The 21,873-nt window shown below is 40.2% G+C and overlaps 2 protein-coding genes and 1 pseudogene across 4 annotated transcripts; 1 reads left to right on the top strand and 2 right to left on the bottom strand.

The window, feature by feature from the left end:
- Positions 1 to 4,883: 4,883 nt before the first annotated feature.
- Positions 4,884 to 7,721, bottom strand: LOC103719713 (exocyst complex component SEC15B-like). Its single transcript, XM_008809080.4, has one exon. It carries the CDS (start codon positions 7,631 to 7,633, stop codon positions 5,192 to 5,194), a length of 2,442 nt encoding a protein of 813 aa, XP_008807302.1. The 5' UTR covers positions 7,634 to 7,721; the 3' UTR covers positions 4,884 to 5,191.
- Positions 7,722 to 8,805: 1,084 nt separating this feature from the next.
- LOC103719714 (AP-1 complex subunit sigma-1-like) lies at positions 8,806 to 13,946 on the bottom strand. Of its 3 annotated transcripts, XM_008809081.4 has the most exons (7): positions 13,644 to 13,938; positions 11,329 to 11,415; positions 10,405 to 10,496; positions 10,165 to 10,273; positions 10,040 to 10,075; positions 9,872 to 9,958; positions 8,806 to 9,073 (listed from the first exon to the last, which is right to left on the bottom strand). In XM_008809081.4, the coding sequence occupies exons 1-7, from the start codon at positions 13,644 to 13,646 to the stop codon at positions 9,002 to 9,004; spliced, it is 486 nt and encodes a 161-aa protein (XP_008807303.2). In that variant the 5' UTR covers positions 13,647 to 13,938; the 3' UTR covers positions 8,806 to 9,001. The 3 variants fall into 3 exon arrangements, with proteins under 3 accessions (XP_008807303.2, XP_017701353.2, XP_038974072.1); XM_017845864.3 differs by lacking the exon at positions 10,040 to 10,075 and having other exon boundaries at positions 13,644 to 13,942; XM_039118144.1 differs by lacking the exons at positions 8,806 to 9,073; positions 10,040 to 10,075 and having other exon boundaries at positions 9,661 to 9,958; positions 13,644 to 13,946.
- A 3,601-nt stretch (positions 13,947 to 17,547) lies between these two features.
- LOC103719727 lies at positions 17,548 to 20,815 on the top strand (annotated as a pseudogene).
- Positions 20,816 to 21,873: the final 1,058 nt, after the last annotated feature.

The following is a 21,873-nucleotide window of genomic DNA, read 5'->3' as shown; positions in this document are numbered from 1 at the left end:
ATATTGCAAAAATGTTTTTTGCAAATCAATTAGCCGTATATATTAAAAGGAGTGAGTTGGGGTCTTTGGGTCTGTCAAATTTGTTTCAACATGAAAAACAATAGAATTTGCAAGAAAAATTTATAATACAACAACTGCAAGTATCAACATTTTCAGAAAGAAAATTTCACACAAATTTTAAAGTTACTTCATCGAATTGAAAACAACCTATACTTATCTTTAAATAATTCTTTACAACTCTTTCTTGCTTGAAATTATTTATAATTTTTAAACTTTTTGTTCCTCAACATGCATAACGTGCCTGTTTACTAGTTTCCCACTAGACTGCTTCTCAACCCAGTTTTCCTCCAACATCACCAAGCTCCTCTTCTTCCACCCAGAAACCAATCTCCCCTATCATCAGGTTTATATATATATATATATATATATATATATATATATATATATATATATATATATTGAGGATCTGAAAAAAATTTGGACCTTTGATTGTTTCGGATCCAACTCCTTAGAAGGGTGAAGGATTGGAACATCAAATCAAACTCATGCCGTTCAAAGAAGGGCTTGGGATCTTTTTGGTTCAATGAAAGGCTGAACTACAACGACAAAACAAATCAGCAAGAAAGGTCATATCGTAATGGTAAAAAATTCTGATGCATGGTCGCTGTTATTAGGCATACGTTTTTCACCAAATCTTTTTTCTTAAGCATCAGCCATCATGTCTAAAGATGAGGAGCTAAGATGAAGAATCCAATTTCAGCAATCTGATAGCTTTATATCAGAAGCATAAACAAAGGAAGCAGTGCAGCATAATATATGAAATTTGAGTATAAACAATATTGAAACACAAAACACTTCCTAATGCTTCTGTGAGCCTGACAACCTATGACCATATCCCAACCTTCAGATAATTCCATCATCACAAGCACTGATATATCTACATCAGAGATAGCCTCAAAAATCTTGGATGGTAATTTACAGATGTGCAATAATTTTATGCAAAAAAAAATTAAAGCATTTAGGATATGTCTAGATAATCAATCAATATATCAATTCCATATCCTCTAATTACAAAGTCATCCAGAACTCACAATGATGACCATCTTTCTTACCTCCTTGCCCCCTATAATCCTTAATCACAAAAGCATATTGAAGAAAAAAAAAAAGTTTTTTCAATAAATTTTTAGGAAGCAAGTTAATATATTTGTATAATAATATTTCCGTTACAAATTAGGAAAGTATCAGAGTAGCGGTCTGAACAAAAACATATCACAAATCCTATTATCATAGTCGTGATGCTTAATTTATAAGAACAAGGCAGAATTTATCCCAAGTCCACCTATTACAAATCTGCTTTGCTATAATCATAACTACCATGTGTCATGCCAGTTACCGTAAGTCACCATAACCAATAATCATCACCATTTTTCCTATAAAGGAAGACAACTTCTGCCATTGATGCTTTTGTTTATCTTTGATCAAAACTCTCATCAAGGCTTTCTTAGGCCAACCCTGACCCTTCAAAGAAAAGGAAAGGGGAAAGAAAAAAAGGCCCTCCTTCCCAAGGACTATAGGAGTCCTTATTGCACCCATTAAAGACAATACAGAATACACCATCACTTGTACCAACTACCCACCATAATGCAGTTCTAAATTGAACCTTTTCTTTTCAACATTTTAAAAGGATTACCATTCATTTGTATAAAACTTCTGACCCAATATGTACAAAGGATCACTATAAGAAATATGAAACACAATCTCCAAGATTAACATAGAACTTGTAGCAGGTTCATCTTGACCCCTTAAACTTCCTCCCTAAGTCAGCCCGCAAACAAGGGCATTGTCCCCTTGTCCCTGTTCACTCACCAACCATCAGCTTACCAAGCCTTGAAAGCCTCTTCCGAGATAATTCTATGATTGAGCACCGAAATTAGTGGGTCTTCGTACCACAGACTAGTTTTTTTTAAAAAAAAATTTGATGGGGAAAGCCCAGCGACCATTTCGCGACTAAATTTTTGATTCTCTCCCCCGATGCAACTATTCCTTTCATTCCATATATGCCAAATTAGTGGGCAAATAAAAAAATAGCAACCCGAAAGATAATCCTATCCCTTCAATCAACTTGTCTCTCAAATTATTAGTACAAAGACTTCTCATAACAAAGGAAGACATTTAGAATCCAACAGCTACAGAAACTGGCTTACTCCAGCTTATTTCAGTAGAGAACGTACATAGAAGCCAGCTGCTTAACCCAAGATTTGACTAAATCTCATGCTGTCCACCTCATATGCACTTCCTTCAGGAAGGAGAAGTGCTTTGAGGCACAGTCAATTTTGCACAAATTAAGTGACTCCAGCGACAATCCTCCCTCCTGTATCCGATTAAGTTCCAGAAGATTTAAAGGAGTATCACCAAGAAGTATCAAGGATCCAATATGTCTTGTTCGGCCATCTCCAACCAGGGGATCTTTGTGACTTACTAGTTCCCATATTTCCTCCTTTGCTCTAGCAGAGGGAGGTGGCAAGTTCTATTGTACCCTGAGAATTAGTATAATTTAGCATCTTCTTCATCAAGTAGCCATTGAATTGCATCCCAAAGTTTGAATAATTGGCACAACCTTAGCCAAGAAGCACTTCAAAGTGGGGTATCTGCCCCAACCTAGAAGGAAATTCTGACATCTCTGCATGCCTTCCAATAATATGCTTCCAAATAGTCGAGTTCAAAGGCTTTGCTTTGAGTGACAAGTTGTTCTAACTGTCACGTAATATTCTCTAATTGCCATTACTCAACCTCCAAAATCTTGATACTTGAAATATCGCTCGCCACACTCCTTGAAAGCCGAAGAGTGCTCAAATTGTTGATTTCCTTGGCTCTTTTGATCTTCTAAATCTACTATGGCACATCTGCTTTAGACAATCTTGACTGTTGAGCCGATAGACAATTGAAACTAACAATGTCCGTTCATCTACTCCCTAGCCCGTCAAAAAAAGGTTTGCAAATGGGCCAGGTCAACCAATAAAACCCGTTAGTCCCACCCTCTTAGACCCAGGCTGGCCTTATTTTTTAAACTGTGGCTTAGCTTTAGGCCAGAAAGATGACCAAATCTGATCCAAACCGGCTGGTCAATGGATTGGGTCCAGGTCTAAAATCATAACCCAAAAAAAAGTTAGGTATAGGTTGTGCTTGCCCCGATCTTGACTTGGATCAATTGGTAGACCTACAAAAAATAGAAATTAGTACAAAAACATATTGGAAACTCATAATAGACCTCTGTAAGACTAAGAAAAGCAAAATAGCCTGAAGGATCTAAAATAGAGCTACCTAACCTTATCTCTCTAACTATAGATTGCATCAAATAACCAATTGTTTTAAAACTGGACCAGACTGGCCCGTTTGATCGATTGAACTAGGACCCGATTGCCTTTACTGTACGGTTTGACCTTTTTTTAACTAAAAAATCTTTAAGAAATTGGTCAAACCAACCTCTTCCACGCCCTCAACTTACCATCCTTTTCCCATCTTCTTGCAAGTAGATGGAGGAGATCATGTCCCCCCGAACCCTCACTTGCCTCCACTGCCTTCTCTCCAACTCCCCCCACCACTCTCCCCAAGGCCCAATCGCCGTCTAATGGTGCTACAACCTCGACACTGCTAATTGGGCTGGCCTCCTCGACCCCTTCAATGAGAAACTCCACTGTGAGCTCATCCGCTATCAAGACCTTATCCAAGCTACCTACCATGCCTTCCATTTCCACCCTGCCATGTCTTGCTCCATCGCTAGAGCTGATCACGGGCCTTCTGGCCCGCCCAGCCTGACCCAAAATTTTTCGGGCTTGGGCATTAAAAAAAGGCCCATGGGTCGGGCCTGGGCAAGAAAAACGGCCCGACCAAAAAAATCGGGCCGGGCCTGGTCGGGCTATTCTGGCTCATTTTCAGATTCCAAACAAAGAAAAAATCGGGCCTGTCGGGTCGGGCCTATCGGGTCGGGCCGGGCTAGACGGGCCTAGAATCAGATCAGGCCTAATTTCTGCTGTAGAGCCCGGCCCGAGCTCAGCCCGGCTCGGGTTTTGATCAGCTCTATCCATCGCCCTCTATGACCACTCCTAACGCGTCACATGTTCCCTCTTCGGCACCACCTCCATCAAGATCCCCCTTCAGGTCGACCGCCTCGTCACCCTTTGGATAACCCAGTGCTTTAACTAGATTAGCTACACCACTGTCTGCGACCATGATCGCAATATCCACCGCATGGATCGTCCCAACATCGTCATCACCCTCCACGACACCACCATCTGCTTCATTTGGACCGAGAATTTCCATGATGGCCTCATTCCGATTGATGACGCCGAAGGGGATTGGAGAGGATAGCAGGGAGCGGAGGAGTTGGGGGAGAGGTGATCGGAGAGGGCTGGGAGAGCAGCCAAATATGGCAAAGGTAGGATCACTTTTTCACCCTCTAGATTGCTTTCGAGATTAGTAGCGAGCGAAAAAATGGAGAAGAGGAAGAAAGGCGGACTGACCAATCAGACTGATTTGACCGGTCAACCCAGGAACCAGACAACTTGCCGATTCATTGTACGGCTCAGTTTTAAAAATATTGCAAAGAACCTATGTGATAATTGATAATAATTTAATTTTATATAACTTAATCATATATTATCCTTCACATTGTTAATCAAGTTGAGAAGAAGAAACAAAATATTTACAAGTTTAGACTAAGACCAATTGAAGGAATGTGCCATTTCAAAGCATATGGCCCAAGAACAAAAATAAAAAGTAATCATGATTTTTTATAATTATCTATGTGAAAAGATGACATGTAGAAGACACTAAAGCACATTGTAAGACATTGACATAAGAAGTGTAATAGCATGAGCACAAGATGATCCAAGAAAAAATTGAATAAAAAGAATGGCTATTCATCCTACAACCTTTTTAGATTATTACAAGCCCCATATGAACAAAACAAATGAGTGGTTTTCCATGAATACAATAAAATGGTTAACATATTTTTCCGTGCATACACCAGGTATTTAGCATGAACAAAACTAGCACTATAAGGCAGCAGTTTGAAAGGTATTATAATTGAAGTTAATAAATGACAAAAAATAGACAGCAAACACACTCCAAATCACATCATTTAACATAAAAAGGGAAAGAGATGCTCTCTTACTATATTGAAGCAGCTGCTTCAGCTCACATCCTTGAGCCTCTTTATCAGAGCATCAATTGATTTCTTCTTCGGGTTCTGTTTCAAACCCCTTGTACCAAATGTGGAGAACAGCCGATCTGACGAATCTCTGAACTTCTCAGATATTGCGACAACCTTCTTGTAATCCAGCTTATTGTAACTCTTTTCCCGGATCACTGGGTTCAGGAAATTCTCTGGGTGGTTGCTCATGAGCAAATTAACCAATTGCCTTGCTTCCAACAAAGCCATTTTCAGTTCATTGACACCTGATTCCTCAGAATCACCAAACAAATGGGATTGGCTATCTGCAAATGATTCAAACAGCCTCAAGTCGGCATCTATTCCTGTCACAGCATTCGCATTAAACCTCTTAACCGAATCACTAAGGAAAAGCCCCACGATCTTTTCAGATACATGGGTGAGGACTCCATGAAGCACCCGTCGAAGGACTTGGATGGGCAGAATCTGCTGTGCAGCGGAGACCAGCGTCTCAAGGTATATGATTACCTCATTTGCATACTCATTCCCATTCGGAGGCGAGTCATCGGCCATCCAGCTCACAGTGTCGGTCAAGATCAAAAAATCATCAATCTTGGCCTGAAGCAATCCCAGCAAAAGCTCCTCGGCTGCATCCCGGGACTTTTTCAATGGGAATTCTCTCTTGCCCCTCTCAGCAATGCGAAAGGGGATGCCAGAGAGATGTGCAGCATGGCGGAAGAAGAAGTCACAGGCCCGCTCCATCACAACCATGTTGGCAGCTACCTGCATGGCTTGGGACACGCCAAGGCCCCCAGACTCAACAAGGAGCAGGATGGCGCCATCGAGGACCACCCCAAGGAGGCGGTCGAGATACTTCTTGACAATGGGGTAGAAATCAAACTGGCCGCCGTGCGACATGAAACTGACCGAGTCCTCAATGAACGACCGGACAATTCGACATAGGTCAGGGACAGTAGAGGAGAACGGAGCGACATAAGGGAATGCAGGGATGATGTCGGAGGTCTGGATCTGGAATGACAGCACATTCATCGAGTACTCATACTCCTTCTTCATGAGCATTTGCTCGAACTTGTCGGCGGCAAGGGCCTCAGACACCTGGAGGCGGCAGTCGGATAACAGGAGGTCATGGTACTTGTCCCGGTGCTTCGACAGGACATCGAGGAGCGGATCGACGGTGTAGCCGTATCGCTGGAGAGTAACACCAAGAAGACTCACATAATCTTTGATCAAGAGCAAGTGGTTGGCGGTCTGCATCCGAGAGAACTGGTCCTCGAGGACGGAGACCATCTTGGCAATGGCGGTCTCCCAAAGCGCGTCGACGTCGGACCGGGAGATCAGTCCGCCGCCGGTGCGGAGGATCCGGTCCTCGACGATGAAGAATCCGGCGATCTGGGCGAAGAAGGTCTGGTGAGACTCGAGAAATGGGGTCATGGAGGAGACCTGGAAGTCGGAGGTGAGCTGGAGCTTCCGGTTCTCGAAATAGTATTTCTTGAATCGATCCTGGAGGCCGAGGGTCTGGTGGATGTGGTAGGCGCGGTAGAGTGGTGTGAGGTCGAAGCGAAGAATGCCGTCGACGGCGGAGCCGGTGCTACCTCCGCCGCCTGCAGCGGCAAGGGCGGCTGCGAGGTCGTCGTCGTCGTCGTCGTCGTCGTCTTCGAGGGAGTAGATGGAGGAGGAATTGGCTTCGCGGAGCGAGAGGCGGGACTGCTCCTCGGCTTGGCGCTGTTTGATGCGGAGCTCCTCTTCGCGCTGGCGGGCGGCGGAGGCGCGGCCGATGGCGATCTGGCCGAGGTGGCGGCTGGCGACGCGGATCTGGACCATCCAGTCAGAGAATTCCTTCGCGATCTTGCGCTCGGCGTGGGAGCGGACGGCGGGGATGAGGCGGAGGAGCATTCGGCGGATGGTGGGGTGGGGAGCGGCGTCCAGGAAGTCCCGCTCCACGGCGTCGATGGCGCGGAGGGAGAGGTAGAGGTCGTCAGCGGCTAGGTGGGCGTTGGCGCGGGCGAGGAGGTCGAGGAGGCGCGCGCAGAGGCGGGAGGCAGCAAGGGCGGCTGAGAGGTTGCGGGCGACGGCGCGGTCTTCTAAGTAGGCATCGAGGGAAGAAAGAAGGGGGCCGGCGGCCGACTGGAGGGCGGCGTTGGAGTCGGAGAGGGCGGATTTGAGGGAATCGACGTCGGACAGGAGGGACCGGAGGTCGTCGACGGCGCGGATGAAGTCCTGGTAGTGGGCCTTGCAGACTTCTTCGATCTCGGATTCTTTGGAGCGGGCGAAGTGGCGGAGAGAGTGGAGGAGGGATTCGGGGCGGCCGGAGGCGAAGGCCTTGCGGACGAAGGGGCCCAGGTCCTCGCCATTGCAGATCGCCGAGGAAAGCTGGAGGAGGTCCTGCCGCCCCGCCTCGCCGCCGGTGGCATCCGAGGAATCCGGGGCCACCTTCCGCCGCATCTCTTTCGATCGCTTGCTCGCCGAGGAATCCGACGTCTACAAAACGGCGGTTTCGACGGAGGAGACTTAATTAGGCTCTCGTCGAAGAAAGGCAACTTGCTTTGAAGATACGGAGACTTTTGGAAAGAATATGACCAAATTGCCCCTGGTCGGCTGTCGCCAGTTCGGCAGTGGGCACGCACGTGGCGGACGGATCCGACTCCGAGCGAGTGGGTCTAACCAACCCAGACCGGTGGCCCCGGAGCGGAGTGGATAGGTAGGTGAGCGGCGAACCTAATTTGAACCGGTGGGACCGCAGGGATATCAGAGTGGAAGCAAGGATCGCTTGTGATTTGCGTCTGATTAATTTTTTTTATTGTTCAGGTAACTTGTTAGGTATGGCACATTCTTCCTGCAAATTTGTTACATCAATCATTCTAAATTGCAGTACATGATGCAGTTGTCCATGTCTCTTATAGTCTAATTACAAAAAAGACTTAAGAAGCTATGTGATGTAACTTTGCTTAAAGTAATTAGATACAATTGCAGCATGCGTGATGTACTTGATTAATGCAATGATGACTATGAACTCTCAATTTTATCCATTGCTTTAGTTAAAATAGGTGACTTTGTAGAATACATCATAGTTAGAGATATGAGTGAACAAAACATGACTGGGCCTCAATGCACAAGATGAAGTCTTGAATTATTGCAGTAGTAGGAACAATTTCATGGTAAGAACTTGTGATAATATCTAAAGCATTAGCTCAAAACATGCCGCATTGACATGGTAGCAGCCACAGCTGAACTAAGTGCTGCACAAACCACCTGTGTTTATAGCCTGGTTACTAGAAGAAGACACTGGCCACTTTAAAACTTCCCATTTAGTTAAGAAGAGTAAGTTCAGATTCCCCAAAGGGAAGAGTCGTGCAGAAAACATCAGTATGAGCATTTTGAAGATTTTATCAGTCGTTTACCAATAAAATTAGTGCAAAGTAGTGCTAACCTAGCTCAATTAAATCAATGGAAAGACATCATCAAGTCCTCAGTTTCCCTGTTAAGTCCCATTTGTTTTCTTTATTTTCTTCCTCTTGCTACTGAAATGAATGCTGCAAAAGGTTTTCATGTCGGACTTGAACAGGTTTTGCACATAGAACAGAAGCCCCAGATTAGTGCAGGCCTTGGCACGAAGATTCGAGATAAATGATAAGAAGAATTAATGAAATAACATAATTGTTACTTCAAACATGCCAGGCAAAAAAAAAAAAAAAGAACAGAAATAAAAAAAATAGCACAAAACATGAAATATAGAGGCAACACAAATGTGTCCCATTTAAATGAGGTGAGAAAGGGTGCAAAAATTCGAACATCACAAAACCATAAGATTGTCTACTTGGTAGCCTGTGCAATCATATTGCTTGTCGAACCAGTCTGTTCTTTTGCTGTTTCCACCAGTGCATCCTGCAAGGCAAAATAAGATTGCTCAAGAACAGTTATTTCTCTGCGAGTAATATCAATTGGTTCCCAAACAACATCCACATGTAACTACTTCATCCTTTGGGTGCTTCTTTACATCAATGCTCCATATAACTGGCAGTTACATGTGGATTGTGGAATCACATGTTTCCAGTCCAATTATTTTTCTTTTATTACCTATTAAACATTTTAGAGGTAGTATTCAAGGTTTTCATCTTGGCCGAGATCTCAGTTTATATCAGTATTGAGCAGCTCCCGATATGATATTGTAAAGTATTTCGGCTGATAAGAACTGATAAACTCCGAGATACCGGTCGATACTTTTCAATTACTTTTTTACTTCCTTAAATAAATTTTAATTAATAAATCTTGAAATCAATGCTTAAATATAGTTCTTAATCTGGGATTTTCAATATCGTCCAAGATAAGCCAACATGGTTCATCTCATTCCCAGCCACTCACTAAGAAAACTGGTATATCAAGATTTTTGAAAAACTTGGTAGTATTCTTATTCATCTTCTTCAGAGATACCGAGAAAAGGCAGCACGACAAGGAATAACATACTTCAGTGATTGATAAAGAGAAGAGTACTATTTTTCCCAAAAGAAATTCAAGAGAATTAATACTCCACCCCATTTGTTTCTTTGTAATTTCCACTATGAGAAGAATTTTCCATCACTTTTCAGAGGTCAAACAAAATATGGGTGGGATTATCACTATATACAGGTTGCAACAATAATTGACATCAGGAGATTAGCTGCAGACAGCTCCAAGTTTTACTACCTGTGCAGCTACAAGCCGTGCAACATTTTTCTTGCTTGACTCTTGAAGTTCACCGGCAATCAGAATCTCATCCAGTATATAATATGCCTGTAAATTTTGCGGCCAACAAAAAGATGTCGAAATCAGACAAGAGTAACATGCTCATTGCAATGAGACACACAAAAGTACCTTGTGGAAATTGAATATCAAATCCAGCTCACAAACCTGAAAATCTCGAAATAGAGATTGAAAGAATAAGCCTAAATATGATTCACGAGTAGTCAATGAATGTATGATTAGAAACCTTTACTCACACTGCCAAAATAACGGTCCAATATCTCAACATAATGATGAATGATCTCGAGGATCTCCAGTTCGTTGTCATCTGGATCAATGCACGCACAGAAGTAAAGGCTGGCATATCTGTAAGTAATAGTACAATAAAAGAAATTATCGCCAGCTCGGAAGGAATATAAATCTGCCTTCTGTACAGATGGAACAAATGTCACCAGCAGTCAGAACAGTGCGCTGAAATTACTACCTCACCATATTACCTTCTGTATACAACTTTGTACCCTCTCCATTCAACAAAATTGCAGAGCTTTGGTGCCCTTGTGAGAATGATTCTGCCAAGCTCTCGGATGACCTTTTCGAGATAAAGAATATATATAAGATGTACATTATAAACAAAATTTTAAACAATCACCCGTCATAAGAAAATCTTAAAATTTCTCTTCCTCTTTTAAATCAGTTATTTTGGGAAATGAGGAAAATATTCTGCAACAATATCGAAGAAGAACCAAGAATTGATATACACTCTTCTCAACATGGAAAGTGTCTCCTTGGCAATTGGAACAACCAGAAAAGCTACACTTAGAGCTACCTATATATACATGCGTGTGTGTGTGTGTGTATTAAGGTTAGAACAGATCTTCGATTGGGAGGCAAGGACGCCCATCAGTCACCATAAATGTAAAAGCCTTATCCCATCTGTTCGACGTCCGCTACAACAATCCTGTTTCAGTAATGGTTCCAAAATATATACCAGAAGCATCCATCAGGCATAAGCATCTCATAGTAGTGCAAAATAATTTTGTTACTCCTCATTGGGATTTTTTTTTTAAATTCCAAAGGGTGCAGAAGATAAATGTTTATTCAACTAAACACAAAATAAAATAAAACAAAAGCTGAGGCAATGTAGTAAGAAATGTTATATCAAGAAAGATTTCTAGTTGCCCCAAATCCATCCTGGGCAAGGAAAAGCACTTAAGATTTTCCTAAGCAAATAAATTCAGTTAGCCCTGAGAAACAATATCTTTCTAGTCATAAGAGACCATAAGCACTGTATGGTTTACAGGTGAACAGACTTTCCATATCAAGAGAGCAAGAGACAAGATAAGTTGATATATACAGCACAAGAATAAGGATAGACCAATATGTGAAAAACAAAATCACTAGTGTTTCATAGAATTATGCACCTTGGATCTTTCCTTCTGTGAATATGGAGAATACCACTTTGTCAGCCTCACTTTTCCTTGTCGGCTAATTAGAAGGACGAAGTGGATCTGGAAAAGGCAAAAGAAGAGGGAACTATTAGCAAGTAATAAAACGAAGAAAATCCCTGTTTCTGCACAAAGATTAAATCATCAGGAGAAAAGGGCACATCAGAATATGTTATATGCAAAAGAAATATGCAACATATTCAACTCTACCCAATAGCCAAAATTTCTGTAAAGATTGAGCCTTCAAACCACATTTACCCACAGCTTAAGTCAAGGGTGGTGAGCTACAACCCACAATGATCCATTACTGTAAGTGCGATGAGGATATTCATATCTTACTTGCCAAAAACCCCGAATAGGGAGATAAAGTGAAAACAAAGAAGCTTCTGTGCCACTCAAGTGATGCCTGTAGGGGCAATGATGGGGCATTCACATGAGATTTTCAATGCAGGGCCATCCAAGATTAAGCTTTGTCATGAGTCTGACATGGTGAATTAGAACAATGATGCCACAAAGGGTCGAGGTGCCATTGAAAGAGAAAGAGCCACTCTGCGCCCGTGCAAACTTGCCAAACACAATGGCAAGACAAATTTTGACCATAGTTGGGAGGGAAAGGAGACTTGGATCCTTGTGACATTGAAATAGAATTGATATTTAGTAAATCAGTATGTAATTAGAATGCCTCACAAATGACAAGTCATATGAGCCTTCATCTGAAATGTGGTTTATTTAGGCAGTGATGAAGATTATATCATGCGATTTTTCACATCGTCATAAGATTACTCAGCAGAGTATTGCTGGTTACATTCCATGTTAAGACTATGCAAAGGGGCCCTGTTAATAATAGCACATTTTTATTAGTTGAGGCCTGATAAGTAAATAGGAACTAATAGGCAGGAACTTGCAGGAAAGAGCCGCATCACATGGTTCTATTGAGCAGAATGTTTTGGAGTCAAACAAGCATTTACTTGTTAAAATCAGTTCAATCTTACTAGGTTCACCCTAATATTGGTCTGTATGGAAGAAAGACCAAAAGGCTTTATTTACTACTTGTTGTGGCGCCAATTTGTGGTAAAGTATTTAGTTCTCCAAATGGACTCTTATTCATGAGAACTAGGCATGACACCAGTTTATTGTTTACTTCTCCTTGTTTCCTCCTAGGAGGACCGGTCTCTGTAAAAGAAGAAAGCTCAAAGGAAGTGAAAGAGAACACAAAGAAACAGAAAGGTGGCCTGTTCTCTATATAATTAGCAAAGAGTTTTCACCATATCAAATTATTTCACACTATTCTTCAGTACTCTCTAGTTCCTCATTCAGGCTTAGGGCTCTTCAGTCCATGTACTGATGTTTTTGAGATCCAGATGACTTGCTTTGGTGGCAATGGATTGATCAGTCTACAGAAGGGATTCATGCATGGTAGATTAAGTTCTTTCAAAGATCTGAGTCTCTGTTTTATCACTTAAACTGTAAATTGTTTTTTCCTTTTTCTATATAACCAACATTAATGTGATATGATGCAGTTTCTGTGTTATCAAATGGATTCATCTTTACAATCATATTCTTGTGTCTTTTGGTTCCAGACTGGTGTTTTTTCACTATTTCTTATCATTTTAGACAGCCACTGACTGCATTAATATGAGGGAACTACTTTCCACAATATGAAATGTTAGTCGATGCTTGATATGTAAGAGATATGCCCCACTAGTTAAAGATCCTTTTGCAAGATTTGATCAAAGAGCCTGGTTTTTGTCGGATTTGAACAAAAAAACTAGCTTAAGTTTGGGATGTTAGGTATTACAACAGCAAATTTTCACGACTACTGCTATGATGGAATTGCTTTCTTCTTTCCATGATAATACCTAAGTAGATGTTAGCTACTTCAACAATGAGCCAGTGAAAACAAAACTATACAAAAATGAATAATAATAATAATAATAATAACAACAACTTATCTAAACATCTACATCACTAGATGCATTATAGATGCAAAACCATCCACGCTTGTGGAAGAGCTGATCCAATACAAAATTTAGAACAATAACTTTAGAAAGATACATCTACATTTCCAGAGACCGAGATGTTTCTTCTGAATTCATGAAACGATCGAAAATTTACAGCAGAAAAGCACATAAATTCTCAGATCAGATAATCTAGAGATCAAAACACGGGAAACCGAGTCTCTGGATATTACAAGGGCATAGATCTACCTAGATTATCGCAAGAATTCAGGTGTCATCATGAGAAATTAGGAGTTTTTTTGTTGGGGAATCCTAAAAGGGGTTATAGCTTACCATTTTCCCGACGCAGGGAACTTCGTAAACGGTGGAACGAGAGTGGACTGAGATAAGACGCAACCGTTCGATTCAAGTTCGCAACGTAAATAAATGGCGGATCTAGAAAATAATTAACTGTCCCGGTTGGGGCTTCGAAATAATTTTGCCTTGATGTTTCCATCTACCGACGGACCGGAACTTTTTTCCCTTGGGAAACACGCGAAAGAGATCTTCGGATTCCTTGAAGTAACTCTTTATAATATGGCTTGCTTGGCTACATTCAGGATATATATGGCTTGCTTGGCTACATCCAGGGTATATTCGAGCAGAGTGAGTTGGGTTCTGAAATGAAAATAGAAAGAAAGCTATTTAGTTAGAAGGGCTGGAGCTGTATCTGTCATGCAAAAGAAGGATTTATCTTCCTTCATATAAATCCATCCTTAGAACATGTAACAGTCGCTTTGGGATCTATGTAGATGAATGAATGAAGGGTTTGATAGGCTTGGAGATTTGTGCGGAGTGTGATCTAATAGTCTACATTGTGAAAGAAGATTATTCATCCTTTTGCACCAAAGATACAACCTAAACCTTGGTTGGGGAAGTCTCATTCCCATTTTGATTCGAGAGGCCTCAGTCCTCCAAAATACAATCTTTACTTTTTTTTCTAATATTTAATATGATTATGGGCTGGGCTTGAGCATAGAAAATATCAAATTTTACATACGCCCGGCCTGAAGCTCAATTAAAATTGAATAGAGTTTAGGCTCGAGACCGGGCTTATAATCAGCTCTACCTAATATTTAAATACCATTCCGATTTCGATTTCGGTCACAAACCAAATACGTTGGAGGATATAGGTATTCCAATTCCCATTTGATTCAAGGGGAAATAGGAATGCTCCAATCCCCTAAAATTCAATTCCTACATTCTTCTAGTATTAAAGTTGATCATGGGCCAAGTTGGGCATAGAAAATGTCAAAGTTTATATAGGCCCAACCCGAAGTCCGATTAAGAATGAAAAGAGTTTTGACCCGAGGTCTGGCTCATGATCGGCTTTATCTAGTATTCAAATTCCATTATGATTATGATTTTAGTTCTAAACCAAATACGTCGGAGGATATAGCTATTCCGATTCTTATTTTAATCCATTCCGATTTCGATTCTAATTCTGACTTCAGTCAAGAACCAAATGCATCCTCAAGTGGAACTCCACTTAAATCTAATCAAATCTACAATAGACAATAGAATTCACACATCGATGATCCAAGATATTGGATGTGACGTACTATTCCTTAATTGCTTTCGTACCAAAATCCACCCAAATGTAGCCGAATCTAGCTCCTTATAGAAAAGCGTATGATAAGAATTTACTTATTTCGATTACTTTAAGTATAAATGCATATATTGAAGGAAATTAGAGAATCTTTAATCAAATAAGTTATAGGGCGTGCCTGGCACAAATCTAAGGTTGTCCATTATAATTTGCCTTTTCTTACGCAGGATAAAACTATGAACATTTAACCCTTCCTAAATTCTGATGATAGTTTTGTGCACTAGATTTTTTATTTTTATTTTTTGCTATCAAATCTGATAGGTGGTAGGTGGTCTATTTTAGGGATGGAAAGGGGATTCCAACCAAGAAAGAAGTCGGAAACTAAACACGAGCATGGAATAGGACTACTATTTAAACTTGTTTCCTTTTATTTCTTTCCTTTTCTTGATAATCCTTGTTTTGATGGCTTTCTAAATGAAACAAAAAGTAGGACTTTCAAGAGATTGAGCCACAAAAATTAGGCGATTTAAGAGTGTTTTTTTTTGCTAGAAATATATATGTGGTATATTTGAAGTATAAGCATATTTTGGAAAAAAAAAAGTGTCAAATTTTATAGAGGTGTTTTAGGAAGAAAATGGTCATAGGGGTATTTTGAGAGAGATGTATTTTGGGAATGCCAAGGTTGCTGCATAAAAAGTTGGTGCATATATATATATATATATATATATATATATATATATATATATATATATATATATATATATATATATATGGTACAGTAGATCATTCATATAGTTTTAGTACAAATATATTCAAAAAGATCAAAGAGCAAAAAGTTATCCAAATCGGCACATATGTTTTTTAAGGACTAGCATATTCTATAAGAAAATCGTCATGGAAGCTGTGAGGCCGGGCTTGAGCAGGACTAGTTTTATTGGGCCTAACAAATGTTGCAACTCTGTTGATGTGAATTGGGTAAGCAACATCATGAGCTTACCTCCTTCCCTTCTCTTGCCCATACGCCATGCCACATTTGCCCCGTCAACTTGGGAACCTGTCAATTAACCATGATAATTCCACCATTTGGTAGCAAATAGGATTTTTTTGCAATTTACACTCGTGAAACCTATCATATTACAAATACACAAACCCTGAGAATCATGTTGAGCCCAAAATGCTGCATATTTGCAGGCAAAATCTACCATCAATTGCGATTATGTAATTCTTCGACCAATAATAGAACTAGGAGTTAATCATCGGAAGATTAGGGTAGTGTTCTTCATCATGCCTCCTTCTCTATTGGTTATAGAAAATCGGCTATAAACATATTGGAGATGTTATAGAAAATTATAATCGCCGGTGTGCTTGTTTTAAGAGGAGCAAGTGTTGGATGGACAACAATAATCCTATCCATATAATTAGCATGTGTGATACAAGATATTAGTTCGACAAGCGCCAATTGGTAGAATAATTCCATTCTCTCAAAGCCAAGGGAATATTAGTATATTACCAGCATAATGCATATGATTTCTTCAAGAAGAGGGATTAATTTGCAGACAAGTATGATTTCGTTGGAAATCAGGGAGATATTGATACTGGAGACATGCTATAAAATTTGGCTGATTTAAGAGAAACAGCATATGAAAGGCATTTTTCATTCCATTGTCTAATGAGGAGTACTATTCTATGACAGCTTTGATTCCAAAAGGAATATTTCATGAATGGTTGCTATCTCATTATCTTGGACTAGATTTTTGCCAAAAACTTTATACTTGTCTCATTCTCTAAAATGTAAGATGGAGATGTCTCTATATATTATCTTCTCTCTCTCTCTCTCTCTCTCTCTCTCTCTCTCTCTCTCTCTCTCTATATATATATATATATATATATATATGCATGCTTTCTTTGTAATTTATCATTCATTAGATGTTGTCAGTTGTTAGCAAGGTGTTATGTCATGGTTTCAAAGTGCTATATGAACAGCGATGGCCAATGATGATTATTATAACAGAAACAATATTTATATTTATTTAATTATATTTGGCTTCATTCACTTGATTACGACATCTATAATCCATGATTTTTTTTAAAAAAAATAACGCAACCATCCATACACTGTAGGAAAAATAGGAGAGCGTCGTATAAATATTTTTTCATGGTTGTACTGCCGACGCTTCTGTGATGCTTTAGAAAGCATCGAGGATCTGTTAGACAGCACGTGTTCACATCGGCAAATGCATTAAAAACGTGTCGGCAATGCTAGTTTTTTCTGTAGTGATAGAAAGTTCGTAATAAATTAAGTAAGAATTTTTTTTGATACGACAAAATAACGTGATGGATGAAGTTGGAACCATGATTACCACTTCTCTGGTTTGCGTGCTTTTCCCGGAGCTTTTTGTGGCTACCCCAAAATAAAAAAGAAAGCCAGCTTCCTTACTCTTCTTACAATCATGATATCTCACAATCATAAAGCAATCAATCAACCAGTCCATTTGTTGATTTGTTCATAGTGCTAAAAATTCCACACTCGTCAACATTTCTAAACTGTCACCATTCAATATTGTTAGGCAGGAAAATGTGGCATGAGAAAAACTGAATGAGCTAAAAATGAGAAGGGAATATTGGAGAAGACTAGAAGATCACTTTACCATGAATTTGGAACTCTTATCAAATGGTTGGGTGGTAGTCTGGTACACGTTACAACACCGTTGTAGCCGTACGATCAATGTCCAGCAGCAGCATGAGACTAGATATATAAGATTGTAGGAAGTCATCAATGGAGGCTGGTCAACCACTCAACCTTCACCTTTGCTACTTTCAGAAGCCTTCATAGGTTGGTATGTTGTTCAAGACTTCATCAATCTCCATATATAATTAACCAGTCATCGTTTGTATCATATAAAAGTTGCCAAGCCCGTTCATATAAGTGGATTTATACGTACGTACGTGTGAGATAACAAGGAAAACCATTATTGCAAATTAGCCATGCTGCTTAGTCACCCATAAGATAGGAAAAGTCCATGCATCTTCCACGTAACACTCCAAAAGCCTGTACTCTAAAAACATTAGGCAGCTTGCAAAGAGTTCTCCAAAGCTTCCAACTCTCCTGCTGCCATGGAGATCCCCAAAGGCAAGGAGACTACTCCAATGGAGGATCGGACCGACGGCACCGGAAAACCAGCCGGCTCTCCAAGAGGAGTCTTCCCTGAGCTGTGTTCTCCATCTCCAGTCCGGCTGACCGTGTGGTGCAAGTCACTGCTCTTCAATGGCCATGGCTACACAGTGTTCGATGATTCCGATGGTCGAATGGTCTTCCGGGTTGATAACTATGCCCATAATTGGAGGCAGGAGACGGTGCTCATGGACCAGGCTGGGAATGTCCTCCTCACCATCCGGTGGTGTCGAAAGGTGAAGAGAAAAATTATCTTCATCTTATGGAAACTCCTTACTCATAAATTCGTTATAATTTTCCATATGTTTCATGTTCCTTGGATGTTCTCTGTAATTAAATCCTAGTGTCAAAGTAGAAAGTAGAATGAGTTAGATGATTGAAACCTAAGTTCTGGTTTTCATTAGCAAAAGAAATTCTCGAGAAATTTGAACTAAGTTCTGGTTTTCTTCCAGTTATAAAATTTTTGGATATAAAATCAAGCTAGACAAATAAGGCGAAAAAAATCCAGTATCAAAATGAAAATAACAGAAGTGCTGCATCCATATGTTGAGATTGTCAATTTGTTCCATTTTTTTCCCCTTTCGCTAAGGTATTTTCAATTTGATTTAACTAATGTCATGCATGATGAGTCATATATAATGTAATATCTCGATATTTGTCTATAGTACTAAAGCTACATATATGGAGAAGAAATAAAATAGCTCATCACTTTGAATTTGTTTAAAAGATGTTTTGCAAAATTCATAAAATTTCTAGGGAATTATATATAGGATGCTAGATAAAGAGATCGATGGATCGATCGATCAGTTTATCATGGATATAAATTTGTTCCATTAGGCCTGCCAATCGAGAGCCGGCACATGAAATAATATTTTTCAGATTCTAAATGAATTATTATGCATGGTGAGGTGCATAATACAAGTCCAGCATATACCCATTGATGTTAGCAATAAAACCTAACCAAATTTCGGAGAATTAAGGTGAGTAATGCTTGATGGACTTTCAAGTCATATGACTCTTTCTATTTGCTACTTCTTGAAGGGGGTGTCTCTACCAAGTAGGCCAGGCTCCGTGGCAAATGCACTGCACCAACCAAATTTTTCCACCATCATTCTCCATCAAGCATTGTTTAGGTTGGCTTCCAATTCGCATCCACCACCTTTCTCCTTGACTGCTGTTAGAAAAGGGACAAATTCTTTGGTAGATGGAAACTCTAGAGTCTAACAAGCGGTTTTTGATTTCTCTCATGTGATGTATCATTTCAAAGAAGGTTGTATGTATACTAATTCTACGGTCGAAGATCGTTCTACATTTTATCTTGAAACATACTTGCTAAGTGATCTACAGCTATTAGTTGGTCCATGTCAATTGGTCCACAAGAAGAGGCCAATCCAAGCACGCAATGGAAAACCCTTTCACAATCATCTATTCCATTATGCAACTTGGAAGAGCATAATAATGACTGCAGTCATCCACTTCTGCCTCTGATCCCTATTTGCTCTTTCAATTTGTAAAGGCTAGCTATATCTCTGCAGATTTTTCTTGAGGTCTGTTTTTGTATCTCTTACTTCATTTACTAATTGTCTGCAAATTGAGAGGTTGTCTGGTTGTTTTCCCTAATTTTTTTTTTATATATATATAATCTTAAGAAGGGACCATGTTAGGTATGATCTTAACAACAACATCAATACTAATAACAAGTTGGGTTTGTGATACTTCTGTTTCGAGGCAATTCCGATGCACGAGACATCCTGACTTACACTTTTTGCTCTTACATCAATTGAATATATGTTATTATTTTGCATGCGATTGATTAATACCTTCGAGTAAATGTGTCGCACATCCAATCAGGATAGAAGCATAAGAAATCATGCAGAACTTTGTCATTGAGGACAAGTTTTACTAACTCCGGGGAAGCTTGATGTTTTCACAGATTTTAAACCTAATGGACAGTTGGGAGGTCTACAAGGGTGATAAGGATGTTGTAGGTATGGTTGGGCAACAGAAGCCTCTATTTAAGGCTACAAAGGACTTGGGCAATCCTCGTTGCACCGTATCAATGGTGTCCATGACTGGAATGGAGCCATTAGGTTACCGAATGAGCTGGTCACGACAAAATGAATGGTCCAAGATTTATCAATCGGCGGCCAATGCACCACTTGTCGCTGAGGTAACAACAAAAATATACCAACACAACTTCCTTTGTCACAGTTTTCCAAAAAATGAGTAAAACTACTCATACCAAACCATATTGTATGTTTCATGGGACAAGTTAGATGGGTTGGTTTGGTCTACTATCAACAAGATGTATAAATAGATGATTATGTTTCGTATTTGTGAATAAATTAAGGTCATAATTTTAATTTTCTCTAAAAAGACTATCAATCTTTTTGGCAGGTTAGTAGAAAATATGGTGCTTCCCCGAAGATATTACTCAATAAAGATGTTCTGACCCTGAGGGGTGCAGCCTTGGATGGATCAAGCTATAGCAATGGCTATGGTCATGATCACCAACTCAATGAGATGATTGAGCAGTCCAAATGTATAAGGTGGTTTCCCTTGTTCAAGATTGCCATTAGACAAGAGGCAATAACATGAGCACTTTGAGATATTGATGCACTAACATATAGTTGAAACTTAAGTAATACACTAGGCTAAGTTTGACAAGGAGCAGAAACACCCCAAGACTCTGGTTTCTCCAGTGGATGCACAAGTGGTCAACTCTCTCTCTCTCTGGTCACCATAGTTGCAGCTGGTTATAACTCATGTTACCTGCCATCCTATCGTCATCAAGACTATTAATGAAAGAAAGGAAAACAAGATTGCTAATGAAAGAAATGCAATGCAACCTCATTTTTAAAAAATTTGAATGAATTGGGTTATTTCGGTCTTTTGTGATGTTAGGTTCAAAAGGCTGGATGAAACTGACGAGTGCAAGTTGAAAGCAGGGTAAAACATAAGAGTGTTGCACTTCCACCTAAATTATAGTGGTAGGGCGAAGGCCAACTTAGCAGAAGTCGCATGAAAACCTTTGAATGCCGTGTACAAAAGAACATAGCCTCTCTCAACTGCTTTCATTCAGTATGTGGGTGTGTAGGGCCACCGGCCACCGGGTGTGATGCAGTGGGGAGACACATCTCTACCATCATCAACACATGACATCTAATGGTTCAAGACAAGATTCGTCGTCTCGGTACTGGATCCCGTACCAATGCCACACTAGCACAACGTCGGTTGATATGGTACGAAATTTTTTCTGGCGTATTGAATATCGATACTCCATCCATACCGGATACCAGTACCGAACCGGTATGGTACGCCGCGTACCGTTTGGTTTGGACCGATACAACATACCATAGTTGAAGAAATCTATGGTGTAGTAATGAGGGGGCACTGAGAAGCTAATTTTAGCTCCTTTCATGCAGCTATGAGGCATGAGGAAGCTAATTGTGGATACTTATTCCTATGATGGTGATAGAGAAAGTGCCATAAGGCCTGAAGCATTATGAAGTCACAAGGGACTTCAGGTGTGGCTGAAAAGTGCCATAAGGCCTGAAGCATTATGAGGTCACAGAGGTTGAGGACAACTTTTTCTTCTTTCCCTTCTTCCTCTCAACTACATTTCCTTGTTTCTTCTGCTCTTTTCTGTGAAAGGGAGGAAGACCTGCTTGATGGAATTAACCACGTTTGTATACTTGGTAAACACTGCACAGTCTCAGACCCAGAATAACCTCTTCCATTTGGAGGAGCACTAGTTCTCCAACAAGTCTTCCCTGCAGCATAACATGCCATGTGGCACATGG

The sequence above is a fragment of the Phoenix dactylifera genome, unplaced genomic scaffold, assembly GCF_009389715.1.
Source record: "Phoenix dactylifera cultivar Barhee BC4 unplaced genomic scaffold, palm_55x_up_171113_PBpolish2nd_filt_p 000311F, whole genome shotgun sequence".
NCBI classification, from domain to species: Eukaryota; Viridiplantae; Streptophyta; class Magnoliopsida; order Arecales; family Arecaceae; genus Phoenix; species Phoenix dactylifera.
This window is presented reverse-complemented; position numbering and strand designations above follow the sequence as displayed.